This window comes from Ascidiella aspersa, chromosome 8 (genome assembly GCF_963924565.1).
Source record: "Ascidiella aspersa chromosome 8, kaAscAspe10.2, whole genome shotgun sequence".
Lineage (NCBI taxonomy): Eukaryota > Metazoa > Chordata > Ascidiacea > Phlebobranchia > Ascidiidae > Ascidiella > Ascidiella aspersa.
The window spans coordinates 13,200,154-13,222,165 of record NC_139454.1 but is presented as its reverse complement, the minus strand read 5'-3'; the positions used below and the strand labels follow the sequence as shown (position 1 = coordinate 13,222,165).

The window sequence follows — 22,012 nt, the reverse complement described above, 5'->3', positions numbered from 1 at the left end:
ATTTTATTTTTATATTTTTTGGCTAAGTTGTAATATATTAGTCTTATTTTAGGGGATAGAATGTTTGTTGGATTAAAAACTTGCGCGTATATATAGTCTAACAGAAACGACAATTCATAGAGTTCATGAGTTACACACCGCGACGTACCATAGTATACATAGCGACCATAGGCTGAATATATTAAAGTTATAGAATTTTAATTTATATAACTAAATAGTATCGTTTTATTTGGCCATGTGATACAACATTGAACAAAAATTAAAACTTCACACCAATATTTTAAAAATACACTTATGTACAGCTACCACGCGGCCTACAACTACATAAAACTTTAAATAATAATAAATAGGTAAAATGCACACATTCGGCCCGCGGCCAACAGTTTGCCAGCCACTGATATAAAATCTTACTTTTTATTGATAGCTTTCAAAAGACTTTGAACAAAACAAGCTTGAGGAGGAGATGCGGAAGCGAAGGGAAAGAGTGGAGAAATGGAGAAAGGAACAAAGATCCGGGATAGTTGTTGGCGATATTTCAGCTGACACAGAAATTAAGAAGGCTAAAAGTGGTGAAGAGCCATTAACAGATGATTTAAGCAATGAAGATGGCAAGCCTCGAAAGTTATGGTCCCTTGAAGATGATGACGATGATGATGATGAAGATCAAAATCAAGATCAAAATCAAGATCAAGATCAAGATCAAGATCAAGATCAAGATCAAGGTTAATAATAGTTTATTTTTTTTGCAGTTTTTAAAACTATGCACAAATCACGTTATCTAAAACTTACCAAAATAGTTTTTTTTTCACGTCGGAATCTGAAAAAGTTTTTATAGTGTCTACGATACAATTACTACAACATTTTAACTGGAGCATCCTTATGTTAAAAAAACAAATACCTAATTGAACAGGAGCCATAGGAGCAGAGGTGGTTGAAAGTGAAAAAAACGACGAAGTAACCGTCAAGGTAGAAAATGAAGAGGAGGAAGTTGACCCACTTGATGCTTTTATGCTGGAACTTGCTAAAGGAAAGAACAAGTCAAAAACAACTGAGAAAAAGGTACATGCTTTTTATGCTTTTTATTGTCTAGTTAAGGGTTGGTGACCTTTAGGTGTGGTCCGTGTGACCTTTTTAAACAATTTACAATTTTTCTAGGGGATAAGTGGTGACATTGTTTCGCACGTTTTTTGCAAATAAAGCTGTCTCAGTTGTAGTTTTCTACAGCAAAACTCCTGTGGATTTTTAACACACCAATAATCACAATTGCGTGTTTTATTGCCTATCCTATTACCAATTAACACTCGACTAATTAAACATAAATATGTATTGTAAACTTAGCCAGTTTGCTTGTTTAAAAATGAGAATTTCGTTCGAAACAAGATGTGTCAAACTCGTCGCCTCCGGGCCGCACCCCTTTACAGACTCACATGCGACCTGCGTAATACTTCCAATATTTTTGGCGCCTGCTGCACATCACATTCGGATAGAAAACAAAACATTTAACCAAAAATTTTTTTGGCGTTTGCGGCGCAAGTTAAAGTCGTTACATTATAAAGGTTTACCTACATCGTGGCACCTTCGTCGCTTGAAAACTAAGTGTGCGCCCACTTCATACTATTGTATTATTGAATGCTGATAAAACGTCTGTATGCATTATATACCCTTTATCAGGGGTCGGCAACTTTTTGTACGCAAAGTGCCATTTTATGAATACTGTCAGAATATCAACAACTCGCGTGCCAAACATTTTTCTATGTTTAGTTTTGCGCTGGAAACCAGGGCTACAGTTTTCTGCCTTATCAGTTTCGAAATTTTGTCGTGCGCATGCGCACACGTGGGATTCGAGTCCCGAGTCCGACTCTGCAGCCCTGTGACCTGGCATCTAAATTACGTATCTTTTTTGGAATATACTTTAATGTTTTTCAGCCGATACCTATAAAAGGTTAGCTATAAGTTTCGCTTTTAGTTGGTTTCTCAGTAGCACAAAAACACACGTGCTCGATTTTAATGTAGAACAGTGGTTCTCAACCTTATAGCATACGGACCAGTAAAATTTCTAAACAAATTTTGCTGACCGATGAACCTTCAAAAATAAAATCAACCCAAAATGTAATAACGACAAAAGTATGCAACTTATAAGCAAATAACGGAAACTTCAATGTAATGAGCAATTTGCTGCTGTCTTTTTGATATCATACATGTTATACGTGGTTTTATTGAAGTTTTTGACGTACAACTGGTCTTACTCTTAAAGTTTAAGACTTAAACGTGTTGTAGCCTAATTCTAAACAGTTTGGCACAACACTTGGGGCATTGTGACGTACAATAAAGTCCAAAGTCGACCATTAATTCTATGTTACGTCACAATGCTGCAAATTACGGAACTGGCGTTCTAAAATTTATGGACAAAGCAGCCTTCAACATCTTGCATTTTGCAATCAAGATATAATATAAAATTGTAATATATTTGACTGACCGGCAGGAAAGTTGACGCGAACCGGCGGTTGAGAACCACTGATGTAGAATGCCCTGCATTAACGCAGTGAACGTCACGCCACCTTTGGGGCATTGTGACGTAATACGAACGGTTAGTCGTAAACAACAAGTTTAACGCACACAAAAAATAATGTTAAATACAACAATTAAGACACATATTTGTGACACGAACTGGAAATATGTTCAAATTGGTTAGCGCTAGTGTTAGTGATGTAATAATAGTGTTTATAATGTAGTAGTGATGTATTGGTTGCACTTTCGTAAGGTGATATAACATGAGCGTTGAATCAATCGGCGTGCCTTGAAAAATCCACAAGTGGCACGCGTGCCAGGGGTTGCCGACCCCTGCCCTATATATTAAGCTTATTTTATGATAAATTGTGCAAAAGATAAAATAAATTTGACGTGTTACGTTCATTTACCTTCTAAATTTGCGATTTTGTGGTCTCCCGTAAGCAGTGTTCCCTATAATTTTTCACCACATGCACATGAGCCGAAAATCAGTGCGCAAAGAACCAAATTGATCAATCGTAAAAGTGATCAAATGCTTTGCGTAAGACCTGTTTTTTAATCTTTACTTTCTTTCAGTCTGCTATCGGCAAAACCACTTGTTTCTAACCATCCTTAGCCGTAGAAATAACAGACGAAATGCCCGGCGTTGCCCAGGTTAAATATGGTATAAGTAATTACCGTTACAATAAACGCATGATTTGCGAAATCTAATTCGCCGGCTAGCGTGACAGCGTTTTCATTGTCTAGTTTGCTTTTATACTAAAAGTTTTGTTCATATTTTTAAGATGGCATATATTCGATTTAAGCGAAAAAAATGCATTTTAAAATAAATTTGAGGTGACACAGTGTAGAGGGCGCCTTTTGTGTGTAAAGATGCCAAACAAATGCGTAAATAATAATAGTAGAAAGACAGATGCGATTCGCGAATGGACAAAAAAATCCTTTTTACTGACCTTCTACTGAACATTGAAATAAACATGTTAGGATAGAGTTGCGTTGTAAAATTACTAATTTAAGAAAAATAAACCGCGCGCTGGATACCACGGCTTAGCAGGCCGTATTTCACTTTTCTAGATAAGCAAGTTTCAAAAAAAAAACATTCAAAAATTAAACTGTTTTATTATTAAAACCCATTTAAAATTATCTTGACACTGCAAAATAATACCTGCTTCATATGTTTTTGTAGACACCGAAGGAATCTGACACTGTGGGACCTAAGGTAAGCAGAGTGAGTGCTGTTGCCAAACGCAACAAGTCGGAAGATGTTTCTAAGAAAGGAGAACTGATGGAGGGAAATGCTGACCTTATGGAGGTTTCTAAATTACAATGTTAATGATATTAGTTTAAACCAAAAAATGAAATGTTATTTTTGTCTTCAGTATTCATCAGAGGAAGAAGAAGAATCTTTGGAATCTGCATTTGGAAAATTTAAAAACAAGCAACAACCAAAAAAGCTTGAAAATGAAGTTGATCACAGCAAGATCGCTTATGAAGACTTTAGAAAACAATTTTATGTTGAAGTAGGTTGCTAATTAAAAGCCATAGGTCTTTGACGTTAAAACATTGTCGATCTTTGTCAGGATTTACTTATGGCCACTAAATAATTATTTTTGATTGAAAGTGTTTTAATTTAGGTAAAAACATATTTGTGGCGTGATGTAATATCCGCCATCAAGTATTTTGTGCGGTAACAAATTCTTTGTTTTGTTATTTTATAACTTTTTTGTAATTACATTATTACACAAAAAATTCAACTAAAATAATTAAATACTAGTGAAAGAGGAATGATAGCAGTGATAAACCTTTTATAGAGAAACTTGTTTTATAACAAAACTAAATATCCCACCAGGTACCCGAACTTGCATTGATGACTCAAGGTGAAGTAGACACGTTAAGAGCCGAAATGGAGAACATTAAAATTCGTGGAAAAAATTGCCCCAAACCAATTCAATCATGGGTACAGGCTGGGGTTTCACTTAAAATACTAAATGCTTTAAAGAAGTAAGTCCGTTTTGTGAGATTTATTGTTAACATTTAAGTAAGTTTCCAAAAACGCTTCCAATCACATTAATTGTTATTCTCCAGAGCGTCGTACGAGAAACCAACCTTCATACAGGCGCAGGCAATCCCAGCAATAATGGCTGGCAATGACCTGATAGGAATAGCGAAGACTGGAAGTGGAAAAACTGTGGCATTCCTTCTTCCAATGGTTCGACACATTTTGGACCAAAGGCCACTTGAAAGTGGGGAGGGTCCTATAGGTAAGTTGCAAGCATTTTGTTGCAGTTTTTTGCATATTAAATAACCTGTTGTTGCCCGCAATCGTTCCAGCGGTGATTATGACACCCACTCGAGAACTGGCCCTTCAAATCACAAAGGAATGCAAAAAGTTTACCAGGTCCAGCAAGCTACATGTAGTTTGTGTGTACGGAGGAACTGGGATCTCAGAACAGGTCTATAGCGATTAATGTATTTTAACTTGTCAATTTATAATAGAAAACATTTTTTTCTAAAAAGAAGCGTTCCAGTGTTATGCTGCTGACTTACAAAGACACAACTTTGACATTCCTTTTTTGACTATTCGGTTAATCTAGCAAAGGGTTGTCAAACTCTTAGTGATACGAATGCAGAATTGTAGGGCCAAATCCTTATTAGTTGTATTTAATAATTTTAAGTCATATATGTTCATACAAATCGCAAGGTTATAAAAAGTGTCTTGCTTTTTTGCATACACTTCTCAGACTTAATTTACCCAAAGCAGCAACAACAATTCATCTTTTTCCTTAATATTTATAAGGAGTACTACACGCGTTCATGTGTTCTTTGAACTAGTAATTTACAGTATCTACCAAAGTTGAGAACCGCCGATTAAACACTAGTCGTATGTTTAATACACCGTGCCCGGCTAACTGTCGACGCGGTTACTATTAGCAACCCGATACTTAGTATTTTATTTCTATACCGATTCACAATGTTTCTGGCAAGATTTCGTTCGTCCGACCCGATACCGAGTGACGTCTGACAAAACAACCAACATGGCGAAACCAAATCGCAAAATGTAGTGTTTTTTTAACGTTAAGTTAATTTCGACTGTTAAGTTACTATTTTCTAGGAAATTTTTTTAAAAGTAGAAAACGTTTCGTTGGATACCCAACGATGGCAGAAATTAGCAAACAGACTAGGATCGGATTGGCAAAGATATAACGAAACTTTTGCTGTTCATCGGCGCAAAAGTGCTATGGAACAAATTTTATTATTTAATATTCGTATTTTATTGTTTTAATATAATAAACTAACTTGTCGAATAGGTGGAAATGGTTGAGAAATTATATTGTGCTGAAATTAATCTAAATGCTTGTCTCTATTTTAGCTGTTGTCGGTAATCTAACTTTCTACATTGTTTATCATGCAATAATGTGACTTTAGTTGATGCAAACTATTGTAATTTAAGATCGCGGAGTTGAAGCGCGGAGCTGAGGTAATCGTCTGCACCCCCGGAAGGATGATAGACATGTTGTCAGCAAATGGCGGTAGGTTAAGCATAAGTTCTTCTTACCTTATGTTGTTATTATATTAACTTTTGCTATCAACAATTTGGCGCGTTGTTATATTTTATATCAATAACCCAGATAATTACAGATTGAAGATCACTGGAACAGTTTCTGGGGGTTCATTTATAAAAACACGAATTATCTTATCTAAACATTAAAACTATATATACAATCCGTTTAATCAATAAATATCAACTCTCAAGATTGTGTTTTTGACCATTTTTGCTTATAATTTTACTGCAGGCGTTGACAAACATAGCCTTATTGCAATCTTGCTAAAGAGCTAATTTAACCTTGAATTTTTATTGAAATAAAATGCCGCAAACAAATTCGTGTTTACGTTAATAATATAATAAAATTAGCTTAGAGTAATTATTTGTCGTCGTGTTTTAGGTGGTCTTGGTGACTGATATAACTTATATAATAAGCAAATACTGAACCACGTCAATTTTTTTCAGGTGCACAACTGTACTGACTTCACCAGCCAAACCCCGTCAAAATACTTTCAACTTAGCTAATAACTATACATAATGAGAGTACTACCTTAACTTTAAATGCTAACTGTCTCTCGAAATCCCAACTTCAAAGCTTTACTATTCGTTTAAATTAGCATGAAGGTTTTGATATACCACCAGATGAGCCTAAGGAGCTTGTTAACCAATAGGATTTATACACATGCCGTGTAATTATGTTGCTTCTTTCTTCAGATATCCAGTATCCGACAGATCTTGGGAGTGATACGCAGCATCATTTGTTGCCTTCTTACTTCTTCACCTTATCGTTTTCTGTAAAACATGTGTTATGCAATAATTTCATATGTTTGTTTTTACTTTGCCGATCCTTTTATGGCGACTATTGCGCCACGTTCGAACATAATATTTACCTGTCATCTAACCATGTTGTTTGTTTTCTGCCTTCGGGTTGTTTGTTTCGCAGGACGTGTGACAAATCTGCGGCGTTGTACATATCTTGTTTTGGACGAAGCCGATCGAATGTTCGACATGGGATTTGAACCACAGGTAGCTAAAAGCGTTAGAGAAGTGTACTGTCTCTTAGACTTTGTTTTAACGGATTTATTTTTGCAATGCAATTGATGACCATTTTTGATGCAATTGTTATTGTATTTCTAATTTGCTTAAACTGTAACCAAATTACATTTATTTTTTTTCTGCGAGTTTGATAAATAAAATTGATATATTATCAGTACAGTACTGAAGTTAGTAGTTTCTGTTCATATAGTTTATTTAGACTACATTTACCTTTCATCTGCATAACATGAAAATTATTACTTTACAAGAAAATCTTGTAGACCTTTTAAAATGTCCCGGCGAACCCCTAGGCTCCATCGATTGCCCGTTAATGGGCAGGAGCGGGGTTCCCTAGGTACTTGGTCTTTTTTATAAAACGGTGGAGATAAAGCTGAAAGATAAATTTTACAACGAATTAACTTAAACTACATTTTTTAAGTGATGCTTTGTGGGAACCAAAAATATTAGAGGCCAACTCCACATATTAAACATAAAATATTTTTCTTTGCACAATTGTACGTCTGGCTATTAATCTTAATACAGTTTATAATTGTGACATAACTAGCAACTTTTATGTGCTATAGATGCTGATTTTCACTAATAAGCCGCAGATATCAAACATTTTTTGCATAGTGTCACACTGTCACAGTCTAAAGTTTAAGCGCCAATTTTTACTAGGCGATGTTGATACTAGGCAAACTACCCGGCGTTGCCCAGGTTAAATAGGTATTTACTTTTAACAATAGTATGCAGCCTTTTTGCAATAATATATTATGTGCATTCGGGCAATGCCCCGATTTTACGTGATTAAAACTATACGAAGACGCATATTAAGAGGTGTACCCATTTAAGATGTAACCGAAAGTAATGTTCAGTATTGTGTATAAAATAAGTCGAGTAAATACTTTCTCACAATTAAAGTAGGATGCGGCCTTTATGAAAGCAGCAACAATATTAGGCCCAACATATTGGCAAAGGCGCTGTGTCCATAACAAATGCGTATTGCCCGGGTCAAATCATTCTGTATTATAGGTTTAACAAAATGTAAGAAGTAAAAGTTAACATTATCTAGCAAAGTTTTTTTACTAAATCTTTTTTTTATATTTATTACTGATAATATCGCCGTTAGGAATCTTCCAACACTTGATTTTGTTCAAACTAAATCTGGTTGTTGGAACTTATTCGTAAATCTATCGTATTAATGCTTTATGGACATTTTTGGCGCAATTATTTATATAAAAACTTATATTTTTTTTATATATGTTGTTTGATTTAGTGACGATATCTCGTCAAATTTTCCTGTTCCACCAAGCAATAACCGGATTTATTATTTTCAAATAATTATTATAAATGAATTACTTTTACTGTAAATGATATGACGTTTAGAACATAACATATGTCAAAATCGTTGAAAATTTTATTCTTTCTTTTGAGAAAGAAAACCATATTGTTGATTTAATAGCGCCTCAACATAAAAATAGTGTTTTATTTTCGATTTCGAACAATGTTTTAATCTACCTTTCTATAGTTTATTTTACAAGAATAAACTAGTTACTAGCTTTGCTTCAGCCCAACAGTTTGCCTACTAAACAGGTGATGCATGTGATCAACGGGTGTCGACCTGATCGCCAGACTGTCCTCTTCTCCGCCACATTTCCTCGCCAGATGGAGGCGCTAGCCAGACGAATCCTAAACAAGCCTATTGAAGTTCAGGTTGGAGGTCGGAGCGTTGTTTGTCCGGACGTGATACAGTCCGTGGTATGTTTGTTATCAACTTGTGAACATCTAATGTGTGATTAAACTCTAAAGCAATGCTAGAAGTTTCCGTCGTTTTGGTTGCTACATTTTTAACTATTTGTTCTATATAGTTTTTATACTTTAGATTTGAAATAAAGCCCAATGTGTAAGGTTTTAAAATATAGCCTCACCCTATAAGTACTTAGCTTCAAATGTGTTTAAGCAATTTTGGGAATTAAATTTTGTAACAATTTTAATGTATTTTAACGACTTCTGTGTATTTCTTATACAGTTATTTGGTTAGTTAAAAGTTGATTTATCACCATGTGTCATGGCATTCCTTACTTTCGTTTAACTAAGTTTACCCTGCTGTACACTATCAAAATAAAAAGTGAATTACTAAACATATGATTCCAATGCAATCTTTAACTTAAATGTTGTTGTTAAATGACTTCTGGTCAAAAGTCTAAAATCTAAATGTAAAGTACAAAGGTGTTTCGTTCGCTATGAAATAATTTTTTATTTTTGTATTTCCCTTTGGACTATTTAGGTGATTTTAAACGAAGAACAGAAGTACCTAAAACTCCTTGAGGTGCTTGGTGAATTCCAGGAACGTGGTTCAGTAATAGTTTTTGTTGATAAACAAGAGAGAGCTGATAGTTTGCTCAAAGACCTCCTCGACAGCAGCTACACATGCATGGCGCTACACGGAGGTAAACTAACAAACTGGTATTTATGCCAAAGCCAGTCAATTTTGCAGATAATAGTAATATTAACATTGTATAACGTAATGTGAATATGGTTTGTAGTATAAGACTGTATTACGAATTGAAACAAGTATGTAAGGTTTACATTCAAGTCTAATCTAGTACCATTCTGAATATCGGCCCTAGTGTAACCGAGTTTGTGAGTTTTAATCGACTGCAATCACTTCGTTTTTGTCTTGTGTGACAGATGTACTGAAAAATTCTTAAAATTGCAGATTGATTTCGATACGCCTTTCTAAATGCACGTTTATTATTCGTAAGAATCCTAGTATCACTGTCAGTACCACATTTGGGACAGGTCATATTTATACAAAAACATACGTACTTGTATTTTCAAAGCGCTCGTTTGTAAATTGATTTTTAACCGGTTTGCAGGAATCGACCAGTACGACCGTGACTCAGTGATAAACGACTTCAAAAGTGGGGTAAACAGATTGCTTGTGGCAACCTCAGTCGCAGCCAGAGGTCTGGATGTTAAGGATTTACAGCTAGTTGTTAATTACTCATGTCCGAATCATTACGAGGATTATGTTCACAGATGTGGCAGAACTGGCCGTGCTGGAAATAAAGTTAGTATGTTTGCTTCTGCTTGTGTTTTCTACGAATACGTTTTTTGTAGAAATTTTCTAGTAATATTTTAATTAACCTTTAACCAAACTTTTTACGTTGTGTCTATGTACAAAAAGCCATGTATGCAATTAGGTATGTCTAAATTCTTCGTATGTTATATTATCGTATCTTATTTTAGGCAAAAAGTATGCTCGTAAAGCCAAATTTTTCGGGAAACCTTTATTTTAGTACGTCATTTCTTGAGTAAGATTGCAAACCAGGGCCGAAATGCTTACCTTTGTTTGGCATCACATTGGCAGCGATACCACTCTCGTGTCGAAAGACTACCGATAGCTCCTATTTGACATCGGATATGGGCTCCGATCCAATATTAGCAGGGTTACCATTTTTCGAGACCTAAAAATAGGCACGCCCGTTAAAATTTTTTTTTTTTTTTTTTAAATTATTTGTTTAAAAAATTGGAAACTGGCAAAGTTTTAAATAATACCCTTTAAAAGCCTCATTTTGCTTTAAATCAAGAAAAGTAGTTCTCAAGCAAACATAGCTTATAAGAAACAAATAGTTCAGTTTTAAGTTTGATTTGACATTGGCAAATTTCCGACAAACTTGCTTACGCATTTTCTGTAAATTATATTAAATCTTTAATAGGCCCACCTTATTTTAATTTTACTCGCCACTGTGAAAGGCAATGTGTAACAACATTTTGAAATAAACAGTTCACCCTTCAATCACCAGTTGACACTTGAATAAGCTATAGAAGTAGAAGCACAAATATTAGAATTAGAAATAAGCAAAGAATGTTAACCCTGGATATTAGACGTCCCTACTTAAAAAACAAAACTAAGGTGTTAATTTATTTTCAATTATATTTTTATTCGAGTTTTAAGTTTATTTTTGGAATAGAAAATATTACTTACATTGCTAAATGAATTGTTCCATTTTGTTAGGGGTGGGCGTACACTTTTATAACAAAGAACCAAGCTCGGTATTCTGGGGAGATCATCAAAGCTCTCGAGTTGAGTGGAGCAAAAGTCCCAAAAGCGCTTGAAGAGCTTTGGCTTGAATTTAAACGTGAACAACACGAGGTTTGAACCCACTTTTGTTTACTTATGCAGTGCTCCTCAACAATAAAAAAAAGATTATTTCATGGATAAATATAAAAGGATTAACTGCCCATGAACTACGGCTAAACAGCATACGATGCTTATAAAACATTTTTATTCATAAACCATATTGCAAAGACGCTAAAGATTCTCGCAAAGGAAAACAAGTGCATAAACATTTAATTTTGGCAATTTAGAGTTTAAGTTTCACAACAAATCTAGAAAAACTTTATTGAATCGGAATATTTTTTGTCGTTTAGTTAGGACAATTTAGCATCAATTGTATTTTGAATAAGGTTGTTCTCCTATTGATGCTTAGTATTTAAGACATAAAGTTTGCCTTGGTACGACCGACGTCTTTCTATTCTTAATTTTATTTTATTTCGACGTTGATGTTAATCAAGTTTCAGACTCGTAGCTCGAGTGCGTATAGATTTTTACTCATGTGAAAATCGCATTAAGGGAAAAACAAACATTTAGCGAAAAGAAAACATAATCATACACATTAATCCATTGTTGAAAGTAGTAATAAATATAAGATGACCCCTCTGGTTAAGTTGAACTGGGTAATAACATGCCATAAAAAAGTAGTATATTAGATTTTCCCTAATTTTGTTTTTGGTTAGGTATTTTTGTAGCGTAACAGTCTCTTTTCAAGATGCTTTTATTATTAAAAAGTTTGGGGAGTACTGCTTTACTGGATATATGTTAATATCATTACTAGAGACTGTGTAGGACGAAATTATTTTCATTATTCTGTTCATCAAAATTTCTTTTTTTTTGTCCGTATGTGTCCTAGCAAATTGTCCTTTAATTTAACAAAAACAAAGAATGAAACTGTTCAATTTTTTGTGCTTAGCAAGGTAAAGTGTTAAAGTCGAACAGCGGTTTCAGCGGCCGCGGATTTAAATTTGACGAAACGGAGATTACGCTTGCCAAGGAGCGACGTCAGATCCAGAAAGCTGCTCTCGGCCTGCAAGATTCTGATGACGAGGAAATGGCACAAAACGTAATATACCTAAACGTTTTTTTAAGAGATGGCCACTTTTTGCGCTTAGCTAAATATTGTATATTTGCCTTCAAATCTAGGATAGACGGAATACCTGGCGGTGCCCAGGTTAAATAGGGTAATTACCACTTTAAAACAAAGTTGCCTTAATCATTGGCTACAAAGAGTATAACACATATTGAAGCACAAAGTTTTTCTATTGCCATTCAAGTTCCACTACGTAGCGCAAAAAACACCCAAAAATGAAAATAATTGATTGGCGTCATCAAAACAAATTCGCTAATATTCTTTAAGAGATTTTTCACTGTAACCTAAAGAGATTTTATATATAGTAAAACCTTTTGATGAATAACAGGATAATTATGCCTTTATACCAAACTTACATTTATGGGCCTAAAAAACAGATATTCGTTAATAATGTTTTTCGTAAAGAGTTTTACGTGAAACACAAACAATGAAATCTATGAATAAAAAAATATCGGTGGCAGAATTATCTATAACTTGACGAAACACCAGGAATTTTCCAGGCTAAATAAAGTATTACTAGTTGAATTTTAGATCGGCGTCTAACTAGAATTTACAAGTTTAATGGTAACTTGTAAAGAGGCGTTGTGTAAGCTCGATGATTTGTAAAAATCTACCTGAAAAATGTACGAATCTTCGTCACTATTGCATATTTCGTTGTAACATGATGATTGTCCTTATAAATTTCTTAGCCTGGTGTAATAGCCCATGACAATAAAAATGAATGTGGAAATTAACATGTAACCACAAAGTAATGTTAGGGATAGCATAATATCTTTTTCAGTGGACTAAAAAGTTTTTTTGTGAACATTTTGCTGAAACATAAACGTTGCACATCATGGCGCTACGCGTTCCATAAATAGAAATGTTATAACTTGTATTGTGTTGTTTTGCATTTGGCGGTGATCGAAAAACATGTAGCCTACATTGTAAAATCGACTAAATGACCTGAAGTTTGGTCATTATAGACACGGAAGGCGCGCACGGTCTCATTTTGAACAAAAGCATAAAGTGTGGCCTCTTTCACTAATACTAGTTGTACCATCCTTGTAAGTTTGCTAAACTCACATGGTATAGCCCAGGGTGGTCCAAACCGAGGCCCAAAGCTCTGCTGAATTATTGTACTGCATACTGTTGAGTGTTTAATCAAAGAAATATAAGTGACCAACGAACAGCAAGCATACTGCAATTGTTTGGTTATCATTACATTTCCCGGTTACACCATTAAATAAAAAAGTTTCATATCGCTCATCGAGTTGGAAGCCAGGGGGTGGCAAAAACGCCTAATTTTTGGCATGGGTTCGGACGGTTGGAGAGAAGTCGCAGTGTGTCCTATATGGAACTTTTTAAAATGGCTATTTTGCAAACTTATAAGTTAAATTTGTGTTTCGTTTTCCTTCTTTTTAATATGAACATAGCATAAAAAAACGAGCTTTTGTAAATTACTATTTTTTCCACTTTAAAGTAAATAAACGATAAATTATATAGCGCTTCTGGAAAGTATAGTTTTACAGATTTTCACTGTGACTATAGGCCAACGCCCTTTCCAAGATGCAATTTCAGCCAAATTGATCAGTTACAACCTTCTTGCGCGAAACGATAACGTTATTGTAATTTGGCGATTGTGTGTTATGCAACAGCTCCATTAAAATTGTATTAAAATAATCGCACGTATATTTAAGCCCACGGACATTCAAGCAGTCTTATAAAGAGCAGTTGGTTTTATATAAAAAGCAGTCTTCTTAAAAATTAAAAGTTTTGTCAAATACGCAAATTTTAACAGTCGATTCAATTTGCGCACAAGTCCGAGGATAGCAGCAAGTTTCTTGAGCTTATATGTCTTTTGACGATGCTTTGTGACATCATCATGATACATTGTTGATCTACTCCTGGCACGCAGGTAGCCTGTACTTTTATGTGGCCCGCAAGAAATATTGTGGCCCGCGATGCTGTCAACCTTAGACCACCCTGGTATAGCCAATGATTTAAAAAGTTTGTCGAAAGCAAATGCACTTAACACTTCAAATGGAATCACTATAACAAACGTACAATTTTGAGGTGTAGCAGTAGTTGTTCGACTTGCGTGATAATAAAGGAAATACATAATCCCGGTACCAAACCTTCTCAAACTTTAAAAGTCATATTTATAAATAAAATTTGCTTAATGTTTAAACTGCTGCAATAAACGCAATATTTTGCAAATTCTGCCTAAATTGTGTGTGAACACACTGTAAGAACTTTCCACAAATCACTATTAAATTAGTCTCACCTAGGTTGTTGTACGATGTTCCTATAAGCTTCCTGCTGCTTAATCCCGGTATCAAACGGCGCCTGTCGCGCACATTGGTCCGTCTCTCTCTCTTGCAAAGAAAAACCTTCTTCGGGTGGACAAACGAAGCCAAATATGATTAGAGATACCATCGTATTAAGACTAACGACATGATAAAGCCATTGGTCGGCAAGCGTTACATTAACAGCGATTTTGTGGGTCAGTTGCTGTGTGGCGTTTTTGTTTTTGACAACTACGAAAAAAATCATCAGCTCATGTTATCGCGCCAGAGTGACGCGTGCGAACGTTCGAGTATAGTGGGGATTATTTTTCATAGAAAAACAGGTTTTATGCGACAAGGAATGAAGTCCTTCTCAGTAGCATTTTTCTCATGTGACCCGTCGTGCTAAAATTATAGTCTATTTTAAACTGTTTAGGGGAATGTTGGCCACGTGTAAGCTCTTGCACCTTCTCTCTTGCAACAAACAAACAACTACAAATATTTGTTGGATATATCACTCTTAGATATTTTAGATAATATTCATCCAAATGTGTTTATTAGATTGACGACCAGATTGAGAGCATGTTCAACAGCAAAAAGTCCGTGAAAGATATTGCGACGCCACTGGGCAATGCGCCCGCAGGTGCTGCAGGAGGGGCGGAAGCCAACAAGGCAAAACTTGAAGCTGCCAAGAGACTCGCATCTAAGATTAGTCTCAACAAACAATTGGGTGCACAGGTCAGAGAAATATTGTCAAATATTCGGCTAGGGACATTTTCAGTAGTAGTTTAACACATGAACCAACAAAGCAATTACAATGGCAGCTGCATATTGGTTATATTAAGAACCAATGTTTTCTTTCCTATTTGTTTTATTAAGAACCAAATTTTTGTCATCACCGAACAATAAAAATCGTAAAACCCAGAAAAAACATGTTCAATTGTATGATGATTTTTAATTTGAACTTATTTTTAATTTGTGATTTTTTGTTTATTGAATAAAAATAAAGTAAATTGATACCTTGGTGAGATATACTTCTACCAATCATAACGAACGAAATACCATTACATATATAAAAAAAGTTTATGAGCGAGAAGAGTTTGTCGAACGCAGCATCTACGCGAACGTGATTCAGAAGGTGTTACTCGTTATTTGTGAAAGCAATATAACACAAACATTATAAATTCGTGTAAATGGTAAAAAGTAAAAAAATACTATCGGTTTCCTCTTTTATGTTATGCCTAATCGGTTATGATTAAAACACAGTCCACTGTCCCTCGGCTGTTTCGCATTAGGGGAATCAGTTTTTGTTCATGATACGTCCTCCAAAAAATCATGACGTATAGCTTTTAAGAAAACATCGGCTGTCCAAACCATGACATAGTTATCGGTAAAAATCTGTGCACCTGTGCAGCATGCCCCATGCTATTTTCTTTGGTATGTCTTTCGCGTGTCTACGTGTAACACTCGAACCTAGTGCATTAGATTAGCTTCTTTATCATTTATACCTCAAGGTCTACTTACCGATAAATGTGTTAGCTTTTCGCCAAACCAGTGATGCAAAGTATACATACAATTCCGTTTAAATGCCAGCATTATTTTCGTATACATGCCATTCCGTTTAAACGGCATTATTTATATCGTACTTATGGTATGTAGAAGATGCCACAAAAGATTCTTCACAATAATACGTAACAATACATTTACATAGTCTTTAAAACTGCCAGTACCACTTTTATCGTACTATAAACTGCTATTGCAAATACAAATAAATTATATTGTATGGTCAAAGAGACTGTACCTTATATTTGTGCCAACCAAAGTTGAAATAGCACAATGGAGTAAAGCAGAGACCAGTCCACCTAAATAAGCTTCCTAACCCCCACGGATTAAGAAGCTGCACTAAAGTAATCATTGTGACGTGTAGTTACATAATTGCTTTATTTACATTTTTGTTCTAGGACGTAATGCAACAAGCGACATCTGCAGTCATGATGGGTCGCAACATGCAAGTTCCTAAAGTCTCAGCTAAGACAATCGCTGAGCAACTTGCTGGGAAAATCAACCAGAAACTCAACTATATACCACAAGTGAGTTAATAGTACAAAAATGTTTCTATTTTCCTATTAGGTGAACGTTTGGTTCTTATCATACGAAATTAATTTGTTTTAGGAGAAAGTTGAGGAAGAATCTGAGGAAGACGCAGAGAAAGGCGCAGCTAAGCGCTACGAAGAAGAGCTGGAAATTAACGATTTCCCACAGGTTTGTTCCTCGGCAATCCCAAATAATACAACACCAATCTTTAATTGATTTTACTTTTATCAGTTCAATTATAAACAAACAAAACACATGCCAAACATATTTATAAATATATTCTTCACTGCCATTTTCCATCTGGCTATTCTATGTTCGGTCAGTAACGTAAAAAGTTAGTAGTACAGTTGATTTGCAAAATTAATTTAGTCGTATAAAGCAGAGTGTTTATGTCGCTTTGAAAGCCCTTTTTTAGTTTTCTGTAAACAATAGCAAATAAACAAATATTAAATCCAGAAGGGATACCAGGCTATAATATGGAAAAGCATTAGGATGACTGACTCGGTAATAACTAAAATTGACCGCGAGAGCAGATTTACTATCCCCATGCAATAACGTCCTGCAGGTACGGTTCACACCATCATTTAACTCTTGGCAACCTATTTTAACTGCAATAAAGTTGTGTTTTGTTTAATTTGTCGCAGACATGCCGATGGAAGGTGACATCGAAAGATATGTTGCTGCAGATCAGCGAATATAGCGAAGCTGGTGTCACCATTAGAGGACAGTATTACCCACCTGGTAAACAAGTTGAAGAAGATGAGAGAAAATTGTACCTTGCTATTGAAGGTATTTTGACCAAATTTTATTTGGAGAGGGATTAACTGTAGTTCAGCGTGGTCGGGGCAAAAAAAAATGTTTACACAAGTTACGTTGTAATTTGATCTTCGGAAACATGGTTCTGTTGTGCAAATATTCAACTGAGTTAATCGAGCCCAAAATTGGGGTCTATTAGGATTTAGTTGACAACGTTTACCTTAGTTTACCGAAAGTACACTTGACACATTGAGCGCATCAAAAGATTAACATTAAAACTATCTCTGCAACTGAATGGCTGCACCGAATTTACGTAAAATTTGCGCAAAAAAGTGTACATTATTTCGTTCGTCTTGATTTTAAAGTTAAAAAAGTGTTACTTGCGACATAATTGACCTACTTCAACATTTTATAGAAAAAATCATTAACTAGATAATTTGGCAGAAATTGCATATTGCAGCGAGTCTGTATCGAAGTCCACACAGCGTCTGACTGTGGACACAGAAAAGGTGAAAATATTCCAGGGTGACTTTATGCATTGGTATACCAATATGAAAAACCTACCGTAAAATTGCAGTAAAGGGAACAAATGCTGCAGCGTGTGGCCGGGAAATTTGATTGCGTGCCCAAAATATTTCTTTGGCTTTCACCAGCGAATATTGCGAGCCGAAAAAAGAGTATACGGACCACATTTGTTTGTGGGCTTGTACTTGACTAGACCACACTGGTTTACCTAATTAGTTTGCGTTTATGCATTTAAGGCATTTTAACTGCAAAACTATAGCAATTTAGATTGGGATGGCTAATAGCAACTAATAACTTTATCATGCTTTAAACTTTAATTTTAACCAACACTCGCAAGTGAAAAAAACAACAAATATTCGAAAATTAAAGTGTGAAAAAACACAAGTTTAGTTTCAAGCTTAACTAATTGAGAGCTATTATAACCTAGCGACCCCATAATCTGTATGTTGCCACGTGGCTGTAATAAACTGCTCTTCTAAAATATACGTATTTTATTACTTGTAGAAAATACCTTTCGTCCGTATTTATGTAATGGTTTGTATTGCCTTCACAGCGACGACTGAACTAGCTGTACAGAAAGCAAAGAGCGAGATAACTCGGTTAATCAAAGAGGAACTAATTCGTTTGGTAAGTTTATTATTAAATACGTTAAGTATGTTTAGGTTAATAAGGATCGGCGTTGTTTTGTTATTGGCCTATGGTTTAGTTTTGATTAGGATGATTGGTTTGTTTAGTAATGGTAAATGTAATTTGAAATGTTTATTTTATTTCGCAGCAAAACTCGTATCAACCTGTGTCAAAAGGAAGGTACAAAGTGCTCTGAGGACAGTTCTAAATCGCAATCATACATGCTACAGTTATCTCCAAAAGGCAACCTTTCCCTTATTTTAGCTCACGTCGCTAGTTAATATTTATTTTTTAAAACTGTTAATGTATATTTTTCTTCCGAACGGCTAGAAGTTTTTTTTTTATTGTGTTTTGCGATGACTTTTTCAACCTTCCAACCATATAGTTGCTGCGGCGAAACTGCCAAAGATCGCACACTAAGCGTTTTTTAATAATGTGGAAAATAAAAGAATCAAGTGCATATTTGAAAAATATTTTGTAGTTTGGATAACAGTTTTTACTTTTTCTCTACTTAAAAAAAAGGCTGAATAAAACCAAGTAAAGTCCTTATATAAGATGAGTGGACCTTTTTTCATGGTAATTTTTGTGACGCCAAAATAAGTCTTAAAAAAATAACTTTAAGAATCGCTGTTCTCGATAGTACTGATGCGCAAAGGTCTTTTTAAAATCAATTTCAACACATTAAAGAATATGCCGGCAAGATCGTTCTGGCCAAGACAAAAATAATTTTAATTGACTTCAAGCAAAGAAACACGTTGGTGGTTATACAATAGTTACAGTTGCAAAATGTTGTGATCAGAAATGGCTATAATAGAAATACGCCATGTGGCGCACTGTAGCAGCGACATTCAATTATGTATAATATATACAAAAAATAAGTCCACCTTCTCGGACTCTATTTTGATATGATAAAGTTTGGGCAAGATCAATCATAATATATGTTAATCAAGATTTGTTGGTTCGTCGGTAATGACTTTTTTGGTTTCCGACCGGATGGCGATACTTTTTGTCCAAAATGTCGGGTATGGGTATCAAATTAAAATGCCTCGTTCGGACATCCATACTGAAAACATTTGACAATAAACAACTAGTGCCATTTAACAAAGAACAAATTCTACTGTAATTTCAAACGCACACGCCTTGGTGTTTGTTTACAACTTATATTTGAACCTTAAACTGTGAATCACATCACATCACAGAGAAGATGGAATAGCCTGACAAGACCTCAAGTTTGACTCTTTCATTAACACTTCAATGAGCACAAAAGTGGCATTACCGAAAAAGGCCATATATACTGTTATAGAAAACATTAGAGGATAATAAATAAGTCGTATTTCTCAAAAAGGTTTGTTCTACGCAACGCCATATTTTCTTAACCTGGGTTAAATTACCCCAGGAGTAAATTTCCTCGTTTTAGGGGGTAAATGAGCTATTAATTTAATCAATTGACGGGACAGAAAATTGTAGCCTACTTTCCTAGTTTAGACTAACTGCTAATTGGAAGCAAGACTCGTCTAGTGTCGTTAACGTTATGCTTTTTTCGAATTGAAACGTTTTTAGTTTATTGGTAATATCCTTGTCTCTTAGTTCCTTTATCGTTACGTCATTTGCTGTTTGAATTATTCAGCTTTTTTGGCAATCACGTCATAGTTTTAGGTAACGTGTTTGCGAGCAGACAGTGTGTTTTAAGTTTAATTTCTGTGCAGTTTAGACGTAGAAAGTTCAGATGTGGAGATTTTCAAAGCGGCGGAATGTAAACTTTCCACGCGTGTCTACCATAAGCCGCCCAGTACCACGCGCTATTAACACTTTACTTCTCATCATCCATTATACCAGAAAAGAGCTATTGTGAAAGCACTCAAAGATCAGGCCAGACGCTTGACGACAGACCCTGCAATGCTTCAGACGGAATTGCGCAGGGTACATGATGCCCTGCGGTTAAATGGCTACCCGAACTGGTTTCTCCGTAATCCTAAAAAGGTTTCACGGAAACAGATCTGAAGCAAGCGGGTTAATTATGAGAATCATTAAAGTCTTTGCCCGATGAATCTTCCCTACTTCTCCAATCAGGCGCGGATCTAGGATTTCAGTTTGGGGAGGGCCATGAATTTTTTTCAGATATGACGTCACAATTTTTTGAGATATGACGTCACAAAAGTATACCATTGCGTGACGTCATAATTCAGGTAAAAATAACATCGGATGGCCGAATAAACTAACTCCGGCAAAATAACGCGAAAAACAGAACTTTTGAAAGCACGAAAAAGTAATAAGGTTAGCCTCTACAGTGGGCCGGTTTCCTAGTTTGACCCGGTATGAAGAATATCGCTGAAAGACGCTACCATGTCTATTGTCTACACATCTTGCTTTTTCCCGAAAAGGCGAGAGCAACCGCACATGCCACCGAAAAAGTGCCAAGGCCACGTCGCAATCACACCATAGCGTTGTCTGCTGCAGTCAGCTGTGGTTCTTTCATGACACTACTCTCAATTTTTAAGTTACTGTAGTTGGTTTTTGTCAAATAAGGTTGCTGAAATGAGCAAAACTCTATATTCAAATCCTTACACAAGGGTCGGCAACCTTTGTGTAGTAGTCGCGGGCCAAAACCAAACTCAGAAAGGTCTCTGCGGGCCGCACAACATATGTTAAATGAGATTTTGTGTTATTGCAACTTTATAACAATTGTGAATTAGGTGGGCCTCGGATTTTTTTGCACTTTAAAAACGTGTTTATAATTACTTTTAAGGAGGCAGTAAAGTCTTGGCGCAAATTCGCTAAAAAAGCGTATACTTGGTTTAAAATTCGATTCCACACGTCGTCATCCTCCTACTACTATTAAAAAGTGTAAAAAACTACTTTGAGAAAACGTGATAAATTTTATAGTTAATCTATTTCAGTGTTTGTTAACCATTTGTGACAAACCTGGCGAGCGAAGCGAGCGCGATTTTTGTTGGTATACCGGTATTTCTTTTAAATTTCTTGTTTTTGTTACATTTAAAAAAAATGGTTAAAAAATATTTGTCGATTACACTGGTCGACATGATTTTTATTTTCTGGCTAAAATGGTGACTTCTAAGATAATTCGTGTACGCTGATTACGAATATGAAGTCGGTTTTTTTCTATCACGTCAAGATTTTTTATAATTTGTGATTTAAAATTTTGCATTGCACTACTAATAGCAGCCTGTTCTACGAAGTATTTCTTGCTGTTGGGTCATAGTTATTATTGTCATAGCCATTATACATCATTGTGACATCATAATAATTTTATTGTGAGTAAACCAGGCTACATACAAGCACAAGTTGGCAAAATAGCAGCACCTGCACATAACATTATGCCAGCTTGTGCGTATATATAGGCCGGGTTTACTCTCGTTTCTACTAGAGTTGTTACTTAACCAGCGAAGATTTTTTTTTGTTTTGTATCTTGCCTGATTTTGTTT

At 35.3% G+C, this 22,012-nt stretch overlaps 1 protein-coding gene across 1 annotated transcript in view; it reads left to right on the top strand.

The window, feature by feature from the left end:
- LOC146136215 (putative ATP-dependent RNA helicase DDX46) overlaps window positions 1-19,029 on the top strand; it is a 43,091-nt gene extending 24,062 nt beyond the window's left edge. Inside the window, exons 10-29 of the mRNA XM_083396370.1 lie at window positions 425-722; window positions 911-1,059; window positions 3,695-3,820; window positions 3,888-4,028; window positions 4,358-4,509; window positions 4,594-4,769; window positions 4,840-4,961; window positions 5,960-6,038; window positions 6,996-7,078; window positions 8,681-8,845; window positions 9,375-9,537; window positions 9,967-10,160; window positions 11,109-11,246; window positions 12,124-12,273; window positions 15,129-15,305; window positions 16,529-16,657; window positions 16,740-16,829; window positions 17,306-17,450; window positions 18,496-18,569; window positions 18,718-19,029. Of these exons, the coding sequence (XP_083252496.1) occupies window positions 425-722; window positions 911-1,059; window positions 3,695-3,820; window positions 3,888-4,028; window positions 4,358-4,509; window positions 4,594-4,769; window positions 4,840-4,961; window positions 5,960-6,038; window positions 6,996-7,078; window positions 8,681-8,845; window positions 9,375-9,537; window positions 9,967-10,160; window positions 11,109-11,246; window positions 12,124-12,273; window positions 15,129-15,305; window positions 16,529-16,657; window positions 16,740-16,829; window positions 17,306-17,450; window positions 18,496-18,569; window positions 18,718-18,765 (2,799 nt within the window). The 3' untranslated portion in view covers window positions 18,766-19,029. The remainder of the gene's footprint in view (window positions 1-424; window positions 723-910; window positions 1,060-3,694; window positions 3,821-3,887; window positions 4,029-4,357; window positions 4,510-4,593; window positions 4,770-4,839; window positions 4,962-5,959; window positions 6,039-6,995; window positions 7,079-8,680; window positions 8,846-9,374; window positions 9,538-9,966; window positions 10,161-11,108; window positions 11,247-12,123; window positions 12,274-15,128; window positions 15,306-16,528; window positions 16,658-16,739; window positions 16,830-17,305; window positions 17,451-18,495; window positions 18,570-18,717) is intronic.
- Window positions 19,030-22,012: the final 2,983 nt, after the last annotated feature.